The sequence below is a fragment of the Marmota monax genome, unplaced genomic scaffold, assembly GCF_021218885.2.
Source record: "Marmota monax isolate L192 unplaced genomic scaffold, Marmota_monax_Labrador192_F-V1.1 WCK01_AAM20220418_F8-fsc00027, whole genome shotgun sequence".
Lineage (NCBI taxonomy): Eukaryota > Metazoa > Chordata > Mammalia > Rodentia > Sciuridae > Marmota > Marmota monax.
In genome coordinates this window covers 11,137,970-11,153,657 of record NW_026694617.1, presented here as the reverse complement: position 1 = coordinate 11,153,657, position 15,688 = coordinate 11,137,970, and the positions used below count along the sequence as shown (strand labels likewise).

The following is a 15,688-nucleotide window of genomic DNA, read 5'->3' as shown; positions in this document are numbered from 1 at the left end:
TTGAGCATATTGTAAGAATTGTATAAACTGCTGCTCCCCGGCTGACAAAAAGGTCCTTTTAGAGAGAACAATTGGGAGCTCATTTTATTTCTAGAACACATTTAAAATAACTTATGAATGAGAGTTGTCAGACATGAAATGCTGTATTAATTAAATCTTTAGAAAAAGATTTTTTTTTTTTTTTGCTTCTCCAGCTAAACCAACCATTTAGAAAAATACACGGCCAGGCCACCTTAATTATGGAGGAGGAGACAAAAAGTATCCTTCACATTCCTACGCCTGAATAAGAATAAGAACTCAATTCATCTAAATAATAACCCCATTAGCTGCTTAACTCAACAGTGCACATGGGAAAATTTTCAAACTGCAATGCAAAAAAAAGTGTTGATTGGGCGGATAGTTTTCAAGGTTTTGTTCTTTTAATGTACAAAATGATCATTTTAAGTAAGTCTGATATGTCATAACTAGTAGCTTTAGAGCACTTATGACTTATGATAGAAGTTTTGTGTCCATATCAACTAATGTATCTTTTGTCTTTCAATATCTAGCAACAGTACCATTCAAAAATAGATGATTTGATTGACAACACTGTAAAAGAAATCATCTCACTGCTAGTTTCAAAGGTAATGTATTATTTCTTCACCTTTTTAAATCAAATTTTAAAATAATCTCCAACTGATAATTTCAGAATATCTGATATTTCTAAGTATCTAATTATCCAATTGGGTAACTGTAGTTTGAAAATTACATGCAAGAGAAATTGTAATTTTAAGAAAAGTTGTAAACAATGAACAAGGCGTAGGGTTCAATCTCTAGCAAAAAGAAAGAGTGCATGCGAAAGAGAGAAAAGTTATAAACAAGAAAAGATTTTGAACAGTTAATCAAGAACTTCTGATATTTTTGTTCATAATGAATTTTGACTTTTGGCAAAAGTGTTATCCTTTTAAAAATAATTTTTCCCCAGTAATACCACTAACCATTTGTCTTAATTCCTGAGCAGATTAAATAATCCTCAGGCCTCCTAGTTGGCCCATTTGTTGTGGGGATAACATCAAGTCAGACTCAGAGATAGACAGGCAAAGATGGAAGGATGGTGTCTGTGGTTCTTCAGTCCAAGGACTTCCTGTTTGATACTTGAAAAGTATTTGACAAAAACTATGTCCTTTAATCATATACGTAGAGATGAAGCATAATTGGGTATGCCAGGTAGTGGTTAAAGGAATTAGAATCCCACTAAGTTGTAACAGACTGCCATGGGTGTCTTTTGAGATGGAGGGATGGGAGGGAGGGAGGGAGAACAGAACACCAGGAACTTAAAGAGGGTGAGGAGTTATTGGTTAATGGGTACAAGTTCACAGCCAGATAGGAATAACATAAAAGACAAATAAATAGAAAAGGACAAGTCAGGTTATCTCTGTTTGCAGATGATGTGAATCCATACATAGGAAAACCTAAGAATTCTACCAAAAGACTTTCTGAACTGACATATAAATTTAGGAAATAGCATGATATAAAATCAATATACAGGGCTGGGGATGTGGCTCAAGCGGTAGCGCACTCGCCTGGCATGCGTGCGGCCTGGGTTCGATCCTCAGCACTACATACAAACAAAAATGTTGTGTCCACAAAAAAATATTAAAATTCATTCTCTCTCTCTCTCTCTCTCTCTCTCTCTCTCTTCTCTTTCTCTTTTTAAAAAAATCAATATACAAAAATCAGGAGCTTTTCTGTATACCACTAGTGAATTTACTAATAAAGAAATCAGGAAAGTCTTTGTCAAAGAACCTCAAATAGGCTTCATCAAACAATTGCAAGAATGTATAAGAAGCAAAGGGAAACCACCTTCAGTTTAATATAAATAAATGATATAGTTTCTAGAGAACAAAAAACAGATGCCCTATTAGCATGAAAAATGTTAAGCTTCTCAAATAGTTTAAGAATGTAAATTAAAATGACAATAATATGATATTTTTTTCATACATTAGTATAGTTTTATTAAGCTAATACTTAGTATTTTAAAAAGTAAGGTGAGACACTTAACATCTCCTGCATACAAGATGCTAGATTGTTGTAACCTTCCTGGAAAATAGTTTGGAAATGTCAAATACATTAATATGCTTTCACCTTCTAATAGTTTTCATACTAGACAGAAACACAAAATATGTATGTTAATATTTGTCATGCTAGCTATTAAAATTTGGAAACATTTTAATCTCTTAAGGGAAATGACAAAGTACTTCTGTGTTAAGAAATTATTCCTTCAGACGCTATCACTGATGAAGAGAAGGTTTTATAATGTAGCAGTTATTAGAGAAATGCTGAATACTTAAAAGCATAAATGTGACTTGAATTTTTTCATTGCATAGAAAAAATGACTATTAGGATAAGCAGCCACAATGTTAACACAGCTTTTCTCTGGGTGGTGGGATTCTAGTTGGGTTTTGTTTTTTTCCTTTGTGTATGTGTGTGGCTTTGTGTGTGTGTGTGTGTGTGTGTATGTGTTTATGTGTGTTTTCCAATTTCTCTGGTAGCAGATCTTAAAGTGGAAAACAACCACGAGGAAATATGACTTTAGAATACTACCATGTCACCAAATACCTACACTTTCACATTCATCACACATTCACCATCCAGTGGAAGGGAATTAAAGGAAAACTACCCAGCAGGTGGGTGGAGAGGTGGATCAACAGAAAATCAAGCCTCTCAAGGAAAAACAGAATTCTACCCTATAAGGAGTCCAATGCAGCAGCCTGCAATCCTGCATAGTTGACCCACTAGAGTGAAGTAAAGCTAAACATGCCCCTTCCTTTTCCGTGACGCATCCAGGACAATTTCATTCAGATATAATCTATCCATCAGCACAGTCCTCCTAGGAAGTTGCCTTTTAAAGGGTTTGCAATCTTAACAACAGTGATTTAAATGCATGCTAGCTTGTAGATGATTTCAGCTTAGTTAGGCAGCATAGAAAAAGTCCAACTAGTTGTTTTTGTTTTGTTGCTGGGGGAAGCGGGAGGATGGTTGCAGAGAAAGCAGACAGGGTTGCACCTCATCTCTACATTCAATTCTGGGAAATTAAGAAATTTAAATATTTCTATATCAAATGCATCTGTTAATATAAAAAATGGTATATTTTAATTCAGTAATAAAAAAGATATTATAAGAGTCAGCACTATCCAATAAAAAACTTCTGCATGGTCCAGTATAGCAGGTTCTAATCACACATGTCTATGGAGCACTTGCAATGTGGCTAGTGTAACTTAACTTTTAACTTAATTTCAGTTAAAATAGCCTCATGTAGTTAGTGGCTAATATATTTGGGAATCAAGTCAAAATTATAGTTTTCTCTATGAATTATTTCTCTGTCAAACAGTTTCTTATTAATTATCTTTAATTCCTTAGTTGAAAAGTATAAATTAACTTGTAAGTTGACTCAAACGAGCTTCCATAAGAGATGAAAATAGTTTTCTTCATTAATCCAAAATATTCTGCATATTTTTAAACCATCTTATTAAGATATGATTGACATACAGAAATGTGTACATATATACATGATGAGTTTGGAGATAAGTATACAGTCATGAAAGCATCACCACAATCTGTGCCATAAAGCTATGCATCACCTTCGAAAATTTCTTCTAGCCTTCTTAATTCATTATTTGGGTGGGAAGGGATAGCAGTACTCAACATGAGCTATATCCTCTAGGCAAATAATATTGCTAACTATAGAGACTATGCTGTACAGTAGATCTCCAGGATGCATTCATCTTGCATAACTGAAACTTTACCCTTTGACAAATGCTGCTCCATCTCACATCCCTATAGGGGATCCCTATAGGGGATTCTCTGCTTCCATGAGTTTTAACGATTTTAGATTCTTCATATAACTGATGTCAAGTAGTATTTGTCCTTCTATGCTTGGCTTATTTCACTTAACATTGTACTCTAGATTCATCTTTGTTGTCTCAAAAAGGTTTTCTTCTTATAAAATCTAAATAGTATTGCATATTATGTGTATATCACATTTTTACTTTCTATTTATCTGTCACCGGACATTTAAGTTGCTTCCAAGTCTTGGCAATTGAGAATAATACTTCGGTGAACATAGGGGTATAGATATCTCTTTGAGATCCTCATTTCAGTTCCTTTGGATATATACCCAATAGTGGGATTGCTAATTCTTATGGTGATTCTATTCATTCTTTTTAATTGTTTTAGGGATTTTCCATACTGTTTTCCATAATGACTACACCAATTTACATTCCCATCAACAATGTTAAATTATTCTTTTTTCTCTACATCCTCAACAACTCTTGTCTTTTCATATTTTTTCAGTTTCTGTTTTGTTTTATTGTGCTAGGAATTGAACCCAGGATCTTCTACATACTAAACATGTGTTCTAACACTGAGCTACATCCCCAGCCCCTGGATCTAGCCACTCTGTGGATTCAGCCACTCTGTTTTACATTAAATGTAATTATTGCTAAGTTAAGAATTACGTTTTGCCATTATGTATTGCAAGACGATGTTCCTATTGCCAGCTTGTTCATTGTTTTCAGAGTGTTATGTAGTTCTTTTCCTCTTCTCTTCCTCTCAGTTGTCTTCCTTTGTGATTTGAAGATTGATTGTGGTGATATATTTGATACATTTGTCTACCTTTTTTCCTATTCTTTAAAGTTTCCCCTCCCTTGGTTACCATGAGACTTACCTAAAACTTCATATAGTTATAACAGACTGTTTCAAGCTGATAATAACATCAGTTACAAACAAAATCTTTGTACTCTTATTACACACACACGCACACACACACATACACATACACAATTATGTCATTGTTGCTTTATTTCTAATATCGTGTATCCATTAACAAATTTTTGTAGTTTTATGTTAGGGTTAAAAGTGATTTTACATACCATCATTACAGTATTGCATTATTCTGCATTGTTTATATATCTACCTTTATCAATGAGATATATACTTCCATATGCTTTATTTTGTTGCTTAGCATCCATTCATTTTAACTCAAAAGAACTTCCTTCAGCATTTCTTATAAGCCATGTTGAATAGTGACAAACCTGACTTTAATCTGGTAAAGCCCTCCCCCTCCTTCATTTTTTAAGAACAGTGTTTCCAGATACAGTATTCTTGATTGGCAGTTTTTTATTTCACAGTTTAAGTATGCCATCCCATTCTCTCCTATCCTCAAAGGCATCTCCTAAGAAATTTGTTGATTATCTTATAAGTAATTTATTAACTTGCACATAACAAGATGCTTTTCTCTTTTTGCTTTAAAAATACTTTCATTGCCATTTTTTTTTTCCCCAGTGATGGCTCTAGTAGATCCAATCTGCCTGGCTAAAAATTCTATGTGGCTGGCTATGTGTGGCTGGCTGCCAAGTTCCATGTGCTGGGTAAATTGTGGGTTTCATTAAGAAAAGATAAAACACTTTTAATATAATAATTCCTAAATTTTACAATGCCCCCCAAAATTACCTGTGAACTAGTGAAATGCAGATTTCCATGCCTTATTCTCTAGTTATTCTGAGTCAGAAGTTTGGAAGAGGGAAAGAAATTTGCATATTTAGCTAGCCAAAATGGTGATTTGATGGACCTATTCTGAATCACACTTTGAGTAACACTACTCTAATGAATCTCTTTCCAGATTGACATGCAAATGGCTTTTGAGGTATAATATATTCAGAAACAAAATAGCCTATAAGATAGGGTGTTCACATTTGTTTCCATTAAAAAGTAATTTTTTTAAAAGCGTTATGAAGTACCTACTATGAAATAGCCATTGTTTATGTATGATTTCATTTAGACCTTTCTTTTTTTTTTTTTTTTTTTTTTTTTTGGTGCATGGGGATTGAACCCAGGGCCTGTATATGTGAGGCAAGCACTCTACCAGCTGAGCTATATCCCCAGCCATAGACCTATTAATGGCTATGAAATGGGCCATCTTATTTCATTTCACAGATTGAAACATAATTCTCAAATTAGTTTAGTAAACTGACCTAAAAAGTGAGAGAGTGAGGAACCAAGCCTCTGAACTTCAGACTCCTAGGCTAGTGTACTTACCACTTCTATAACTCCAAGAAAACAGTAAAGAGAAATAAGTCTGTGAAAAATAAAATATGAAATTTCTACATTACATTACATTACCCCATCAAATCCTGAGTCCTATCCTAGAAATGGTTATCATACTACTTAACTACTTAACTCTATCTGGAATAGTTTAATAATAGTGAGTTTCTAGTATTGTATCTCAAATATTTCTTCCCATATTTTAATTCTCTCTGATACTGATAAATACAAATGATACATTTGAATAAATGAGAAGCTATACTTCCTTCTTTTTGCCTCCCCTCTTCAATTTCACTTTCATATACCTTTTTATCCCATGTCTTTTCAAATAGTATGGGGATGATCTAGGGCTCTCAAGTCACATATAGCTCTCATAGTATGTGTCCTTACTGAGAATATACATTATGGTCCACAAAGGTTTTGGACTCCCAGCTGCATTATTCTCTCTGTGGGTCCACCAACTAGATGCTGTGATTTCTTAGGATTCCATCATTAGCTTTTTTTGAACTCATTCTACAAATATCTATGTCTTTCATTCTACTGGCTTTAACCATATGCTGGTGATTCTAGACCATATACATATATGTGTGGAATCATGATTTAAAGCCCAGCTTCAGACTGAGTTTGCCAGGAAAAATAGGAGGAAGATAAAATCTTATCATGAAAGGGTACAGGAAATGTTATATTTATTGCTATCTTAAAATTAAATTGGCCAGTGTGTGGCATAGTCAGAAGAGCAAAATTCAACACCATTCAAAGTGAAGCTACTTTGACTGTGAAAGGAAAGGAGCCCTAAGAGCCCTGACTATCTGGCCTCCTCTCATCCAGCAGGCCTGCCCCCACCCCCCAGAGTCCAGATGAGGAAATAGAGGCCCTAGGTCTCAAGATAGATACCACAGAGCAAGGACTTGACCTTGGTGGTACCAAGTAAGCTTTCCACAACTCTATACAGAACTCAACAAGACCAGAGAGAGAAAGGGCAGAAGCTTCACCTCCAGTTGTGTCCTCATTGTCTCCTGTTTGTGTTAACCAGCCTTTGTGGCCTTCTTTTGATGCCTGTGTGTGACCAGCGTGGACAGGTAGCTGAAAGCCAACTGTAAGGTAGGGAGATGAGAATGGAATTCATTGTGTGTAGTGATGAGGATCCTGGAAAAACACTGGAGGACTGAGAGTTAGAAATGATCAGAGCAGATTATTAGCAGAGCCCAGACAAAACATGACAGTTCTCATAATGTATTCCTGTAATACGGAACTATCAATTCTGAACTTGATGGTAAGATCACAATAATGATAAACTTCCTAAATCCTCATTTACTGCAAAAAAAAAAAAGGATTAGGAAGAAATAAACATTTTTCACTGAGCATATACATACAGGTACTTCAGATACTTTGATATATATATATATATATATATATATATATATATATACACACACACACACACACACACACACACACACATACATATTCTTTCTCATAACAGAATATTTTCCCCCGAATTCCTCTTAAAAATAACACAGAGAACAAATTTGACCTGATTGCCCAGATGACTTAATGAAAATATCTTGCCAACTCAGCCTGGGTAAATTAATTTGATTAAATTTACTTGTTTAGGTCAAGGCTGCATATTCAGAAAACACCTGTTCAAATCCAAGTATGTGCTTAAAAGGAAAGACACACACTATTCAGAGCCATTCATAGACAGGAAATAGAAAGTAAGATATATCACTGCATTGGGGAAAACAGAGGGAAAAGGAACAATGAGAGAAGACATTGTGGAGAATTTACCAACATCTGTACTAGGTGTGCTGTTTTAGAAAGTAGAGACTTTTCAGAACAAGGTATGTTTTGAATAAATACATTCTGTCAAACACTATCATTCATTCAGTCAGATGTATGTCACCTGGGAAGAACTTTTAGGAGTCAGTTGCCACAAAGCTTCAAAGAAGTGGATTCACAGTTGGCAAAAAAAAAAAAAAAAAAAAAAGATGGGAAAGAGCCTATTCATTAGCATTCTGGGTCTGGGGGTGTGGCTCAGTGGCAATACACCTGGCCAGCATAAATGAGGTCCTAGGTTCAATCCCCAGTATTTAAAAAAAAAAATCTTATTCATGAAAGAAATCCTGTTTACTTCCAGTCTGTGATATTCAGGATCCACGTGGAATTTTAATAATATTAGTTAGCCCTCATCATAATAAACAAAATCAAAACATCGGCTAATAGGTATCACCAATCTTATCCTCTCCCCCTGTCAAATACCTAGTTTTTCATGATAGGTTGTATCATGGAAAACTGTCTTTTCTGTGAAAGTCTATATAACTTCCAGTGCATTTATCCCTTGTTTACTTCATGAAATGTCATGGCTAAAATAGCAATAACTTGGTTTTAAACCCAGCAGTCTATAGCTGGACTTCTACCCATTGCTTCTTAGAATTTATCTTCTACCTTCCACCCAAATTTATATTCTATTAAAATCATTCTTATGTCATCTTAAAATTCAACAAGAAATTTAAAACAACATGCCTTGTGGCCCTCATCATGATTCATTCTACCTACAGTCATTTTAAAATGCTTTCATCTTTAATTTCCTTGAGAGTATGTATCATGAGGCAAAGTTGGTAATTGCCCAGACAGACTCTAGGTGTTAAATATTATTCAAACAAACCCAGTACATAGCATACACAATGAAGAGTAGGGAAACAAAGAGATTGCAATGTTTCATTCCAACCCAACACCCTCAGGAGAACAGAGAGCACAAGGCAAACCCATAAGTATTTATATACTCCCTGAGCTGTTCAGAGAAAGTTCACAGGAAGCAGTTAAAGATTCAGCAATGAAACCCAGCATTTACCTTGATTTCCTTGGAATCTTGCTGTTTTGTGCAATTAAAACCCAAATGAAAAATATGTCATTATTAATCTTGTTGTTAATAGAGTTTGGTTTTGAAAGTAGCTTTTCCACCACCTGGGCCTCAACAAATATCTTACAAAGAAAACCTTCTGTAAGAACTGTATGGCTCACCTGGTTGATCCCAGAGGTGCAGTGGCTGTTCACGGCCATGTAAGCACTTAGAGTCCCTACAGTATTTTACCTCCCAGGGGACCATTTGTGATAGGGAAGAACTCAAAAAGAAGCTTCTGCTATTTTTGAAATGGAAACAAAGATTATTGTGGTTTGGTTGCAGCAGACCACAAGCCCACACACAGGACTTGCTGAGATGTAACCTGATGATGCTCGTACTGTAAAGAGAAGTCCAGCTAGACAGGCTGCCAGATGCCTCTATGGAGACACTTCTGCCCTAAATGCATCTGCCAGTAGGCTTCCTGTCATTTTATCAGCTCCATTTCTGATATCCTACAGCTTAATTCCTGTGCCACCTTATAAAGAAAGTTCACTCCAGATCCTCTAGTCAAAGCCCCTCTTTCCCTCCTCCAATTCAGTCACACTGTGCACCCTTCTGCTGTGGCCCATAGAACTTCTGCCTTGTGTAATACCCAGTTGTGCTCATGTCTGTCTCTTCCACTAGTTTGTATGTTCCTGAAGGAAGAGATCTAAGAGTCCTCTGTTTTTATTTCCTATCTTAGGTACTCCATAATAATTATAACCCAGAGACATTCATTGAGCACTTAACATAGATCACCTCATTTATTCCTTGCAATTCTGTAGTGTAGTGGTAGATAATGTGGGAGCATGATCACCTGTGTTCAAAGGCTTTCTTCCCTGTTGTCCACCAATGACCTTCAAACAGGTGGGATTCCAATGGCCTTCTAACAGCTTCAATTCAGTCCTATCACCCTAGATACCTCCACATATTTCATTGAATTAGATGCATTAGCTAAGAATCAAACTCATTTTTATACATTGTCACTAAGCCATCCAAATTATGATTTAATATAGTTACATTTTCAGACAAATAATGGATAGTTATTATTATCACATCAATAACAATAAATCTTTAAATTTCTTTAATATTTGGCATTTTCACAGTTCTTTCACGTAAAACTCCACCCCTGAGTTTCACACCATTTTTATAAGGTGAGCAGGATAGCTATCTTTTCCCCATTTTACTGTTGAGTGCAAGAAAGCAAGAGAAATGAAATGACTTGACTCTATCTTATAACCAGATGGTAGCAGAGCTCCAACTTGAACCCACACCTTCAAAAGGTGTTCACAGGATTCTTGCCTCTTCACTGCCTTGTCCCTCAGCATCTTTCACAGATGTGCATCCAGGTTCACTAGAAGGCACCCAGAGCCAGGTGCTGTGCTAGAGCCTCTGATGCATAAGGTTGTCTAGTAACCATAGCAATTGTCGCTCTCCTCCAAGTGACATCACCCAGCACACACTTGCTCTCAAGATTTGAGTTACAAGAGATGAGGCATTTTCCACAGAGGGCCATTAAGTTTGGAATTCCCTTCCCCTGGTCTGACATAGCCCTGGAGTATTGGTCTTCTGGGTCCTTGCAAACCACATCAAGTTGAGTTAGGCAGTCATGATTGGTGAGAAATCCTAATGGGCAGGAAGAAAGTGCTAATTTGACTTTCAGATGTGAGCAATTTATAATTTTGTGTTTTTTGCTGTTTATATCCCATAGGATAACTATTCAAATGAATATAATTCTCCTTCTTTTAAAAATAAAACTTTAGTCAGCTATTTGCATGATTTTGTTTCTGTGTTCTTACATCATGTCGCAAATGATGTGATGGAGAAACCTATAGGGAAGTTTTTGTTTCTTTTGCATAAACTATTTTGCAGTAATTGATCAGCCATAGAGAAAAGATTATCTCCTGTGCACTCGAAGTGAGCTCTTCGGTCACTAGAGACCAATAAGCTGTGTCCCTAGAACTATTATCACTTTGTTGAAGAAGCTGCTATGTGAACAAAAACCATCCTTTGTTAATTTCCCTTTTCGTATTTAAAAAACCTTGTCAGCATTTCCCCTTTGGGAGTGTATGTAATTTGTCAATAATGCGTATTATTTTAGTTCAAAAGAGGAAAGATGTAGGACAGTGTATCTTATTAGTTCCGCCTATTCATTGATCTTCTTTAATAAAGTAAAATTTCCCACATTTTTCCAATAGAGTAAGCTTTTTTCATTTCATACAAATATAAAATTTTAACTTCAGGCATGTTTGCTTATACCTGTAATTCCAGCCAGAAGGATGAGACCAGAATAATTCACATTTAAGGCTACAGTGAGCAATTTAGGCAGACCCTGTCTCAAAATGAAAAGAGTGGAAGGTATAGCTCTGTGGTAGAGTGCTTGCCTAGCATGTGGGAGGCCCTGGGTTCAATACCCAGCACTGCAACCAAATGAATAAATAAATAGAGAGAGAAAGAAAAGGAATAAAAAATTTTAGAAATGCAAGATGCTTTTAAGAATAATTTGAATTCCTGACTCTTTCCCTTCCTCCCTCCAACATACACATTAATTGATTTGAAAGAACTGAGGCCTGGAATATATGGTGATCAGACTGAGCCCACATAGAGATCAGAGATAGAATTGGGTTATATATTTTCAGTCTAATGCTGTTTCCACTTTGCCTTTCAGTGTGTGTATCTGTTTTAGCTCAAAGACTGCTGAATAATCTTCTAGAAGCAGGAATCATCCTTAAATATCCCAGTTAGAGCTGCTTGACAAATGCCCATTAATGACTTGTGTTCTCATGTTATGAGAGCCTTGAACATCACACCTGTCTTTCACTTTCTGTTCTTATTTTATTCAATCTTCTGTGCATATGTAAGAAAAAGTAGAGAGATGGTCAAATAATACATAAAGGAAAGGAATTTGATTAAGCATGGCCTTCATTGTTTGTGAGCTCCTGTGTTCCACTTGAAAAATGTTTTAAGGAATAATTTCATGAACCTAATATTATTTATCAGTAACTTAAATGATCGTATATGTATTGAGACTATACTCCTATTCCACATTATTTTTTTAAATGATGTATTATTTCCAGCCATGGGAAAGGACCTTAAAGTTCATGTTCAGAAATGAAGAGTAAGTAATGCAAGCTAGCTTGACCTCAGCTGTCAGCTGAGTCTTTGTAGATTTTAGTAGCTGGGGACAAGTTGATTCAGGAATCGTTTGCACTGCTATTAGATTGCATGCTCAGAAACATTCTAACTACTCTCTGTAATCTGTATTACAGTTTGTTTCAGTGTTGGAAGGAGTGTTGTCTAAGCTGTCAAGGTATGATGAAGGCACTTTCTTTTCATCCATTCTGTCTTTCACTGTAAGTATTGGAATGAGTTCTCTTCTGCTGTCTCTCAACTCTTATACTTGCATAGTAGTTAAGAATATAATTCTCATAAATATCTCTTTTGCCCCCATTTAAGGTGAAAGCAGCTGCAAAATATGTTGATGTGCCTGTAAGTATTTGTTTTCATATGCCTTTCCAAACTATATATAATTCTCTCTCATATATACACTTTTTTAATTTAATAATTATGGTTCACCACAGGTTTATTTCAAATCTTTAAAACAGCACCAATCCCTTAGGGAATAGTTTATTTTTCTTAAGCACTAAACTTCATAACAAAGCTTTGCAAGGTTATTTCAGCACACTTTTTCCGTTGTAAGTTGGAGGTTAGCTCACCATGAGAGCATAAAACTGGAGTGGCAGGAGGAAACTAGATTGCTCCAAGCTGGGATAGAAAATGCCTCATACTATTATTGAGAGGGAAAAAAATGAATGCCATTCTTTATCCTACATGAAAATTTTAACAGATTCTTGATTAGAGTTAAAAATAACCATAAAAGTGAATAAGTTAAACCAAGAACTAATTTTCTAAATACAAAAGTTTTATAAATTAGTAGTCACTTATTTTAACATTTGGCTTTTCACAGAATTCTTGGGAAATAATTCATGACTTATAAATTTGCCCAGAAATTAAGATGCCATGAGCAGCAAAACTTACTCAACCATAATGAAACAATTTGTGTGGTAAATATAACCAGGTAGTCAGCAATTTTAAGTTGATCATCATAACAAATTAGTTTTTGCTTTAAATTCTGTTATCACAATGTATATGATCAAGGCTGAAGGTGTCCCTTTTAATCATATATTTCAGCGTATGTATTGATTTTCAAAGAATTAGAACACATTAAAAAAAACTTAAAATTTAAAACTGGATGGAATATGACTCACATCATCATACTGGAGGCACAACACACCTCTAGATCCTTGGAGTAGGGTTTTTCATTTTTAAAATCATAAGTCATGATCCATATATTTATCAATTGATTTTAAAATATATTTCTATACCAAATCCTATGTGCAAATGTTAAGAGCAGCTTTGCTTATCAACAAAACTAGAAGCAACCAAAAATGCCCTTCACTGCGTGAATGGATAAGCAGGCAGTATTAGGTTCATAGAATGAACAACTGTTCAGGAAAAAAAGGAAAGAAAAAAATGAACTCACAGGACACTGGGAGCGTGAGTAAATCTTAAATGCATATTGCTAAAAGAAGCCTGTTTGAAAGGAATACATGTTTGTGATTCCATTTATATAATGTTCTGCAAAATATAAAACTATAAAGATTATAAACATTAGTGGTTGTCATGATTCAAGATCATGGAAATTGAATTAGTGAAATAAAGCATGTTTTCTGAGAAGCAACAAAACTGTTCTGTATGATACTGTAATGGTAGATGCATAACTGTGTGTATATTCACCAAAACCTAACTTCACAGCAAAAACAAAAAGTGAACCTGAATATAAGATTTTTTTAAAAAAAAATCATTTAGCTCATCATAACCTTACAAAATGGAAAGGAAACTTATAAAATCATCATTGTAAATATATAAAATAACATTACTGAGAGGAGAAGGGGGAAATACCAATCTAAATAACTTTGGAAATGAGCAGGATTGATAAAAATAAAGAAAAAAACAGAACTACAAATTAGCATTGTACTCTAGTTGGTAAAGATTTTCCCTACAGGTTAGCAATTCACAATTACTATACATGTATATTGAAATTAAATAAATGGGTGATGGGTGGTAGGAGCCAAGTTCTCATTGTTAGAGTAAGAGACAAGCGAAGGAAGAAGGCTAAAGTAATCCTATAATAATTAGAGTTTAGACATCACTGTGGACTTCTCTTTTGCTTAATAGGAATAGAACTGTTTACACATAACAACATTGTAGGTGGAAGGCCCTGTGTGTGCTTGGATTGTGTACTCACTTTCTATTTTTTGTTTGTTGAGTCTAGAAGTGATGACCCCCAGAAGCAACAAGCACACATAGCACCCAGAACTTGGACTCTAGAGTCCAGTAAAATGAACAAAAGGTCCTTGAAAAAATAGCTAATGTTCAAAAACAGCTGTAGCAAAACGAATCTGAAGCATCATGTCCTGGCAGAAAGTAAGGAAATGTTCACAAACACCACAATGATGGGGGGTACATCAGAGGGACACAAGTGTTAATGTAAAGAATTCTCAGTGGCCTAAGCTAGGAAATTTGAGCAACCAAATAATTAAAATGTAATTTGAGTTATAATCCAGAGTATAATCATTAGTTCCAAATTGATATAAATGATTGACAAGACAAATGAGAGAAAAAAAAAATCTCCTGTGCAGAAGACCCCAAATAATGTAGACACTTCTTCCTGAAGAAGGTATACATTAACAAATCTCCCCATTCCTTAAGTGTGGGCTCCACATAACAACTTCCTTCCAAAGTATACAGTATGAAGAGGTCCATGGAGAGAGTAGATTCACAGTGGAGAAATCTAGCCAATATTACCTTAGCCACTGGATCAAGGTCAACATCAACAGTGATAAATCATATTGATGATATTTAGCCTTGATGTGATGTGATAAAAATGGTATTTTATAGCCTTCCTCCACAAAAACTTGTAAATCTAGTTGAGACTAGAGAAAAACATGAAACTCATCTCAATAGAGAAGATGTTGCAAAATATCTGAGAGTACTCCTCAAAACTGTGAAGGTCATTTATTAAGGAGAGTAGAAAGTGGCCCAGTCAAGAGGAGTCTATGGAGAAGTAACAACTAATGGTATAGAGATGAGATCATGGAACAGAAAATGGATATTCAGTAAAAACTAAGGAAATCTGAACAAAATGGAGACTTTAGTTAATTCTGTATCAGTATATGTTCATTATTTATAACAAATGTGCCATACTGATTAATAAAATGCAGTAATTAGAGGGGAAATTGGAGATGCAGAATATAGGAATTCTACGTACTATATTCATAATTATCCTCTAAAATGATTCTAAAATTGAGAAGTTTATTTTCAAAAGGAGCACTGGTTAGTACAGTGATGCAAACCTGCAATCCTAACTCCTCAAGATCCCAAGTTCCAGGCTGGCGTTGGCAACATAGTAAGACCCCATCTAAAAAGAAAAAAAAAAAAAAAACACTGGCTTACGAGTTATTGGTAGCCATTGGCGGCTGACTTTTCATTCCTTTTATGCAGCTCTATGACACTGAATTAACTGTATAGCCTTGGGAATTATTTCACATAAGTGAAATTTCACCCATTTTATAGATGACTATAAATGAGTTCTGTAATCCACAGTAGTCCTTTTATGACCGTCCATCACTGTGTGAGTTCTTGACGTGGATTTGTGTCCATACA

At 35.2% G+C, this 15,688-nt stretch overlaps 1 protein-coding gene across 8 annotated transcripts in view; it reads left to right on the top strand.

Annotated features, from left to right (window-relative positions):
- Cadps2 (calcium dependent secretion activator 2) overlaps nt 1-15,688 on the top strand; it is a 521,519-nt gene that overhangs the window by 470,438 nt on the left and 35,393 nt on the right. For all 8 annotated transcript variants that reach the window (XM_046422408.2, XM_046422403.2, XM_046422402.2 and 5 more), the window contains 3 exons: nt 549-623; nt 12,232-12,315; nt 12,419-12,451. In XM_046422408.2, coding sequence (XP_046278364.1) covers nt 549-623; nt 12,232-12,315; nt 12,419-12,451 — 192 coding nt within the window. The remainder of the gene's footprint in view (nt 1-548; nt 624-12,231; nt 12,316-12,418; nt 12,452-15,688) is intronic.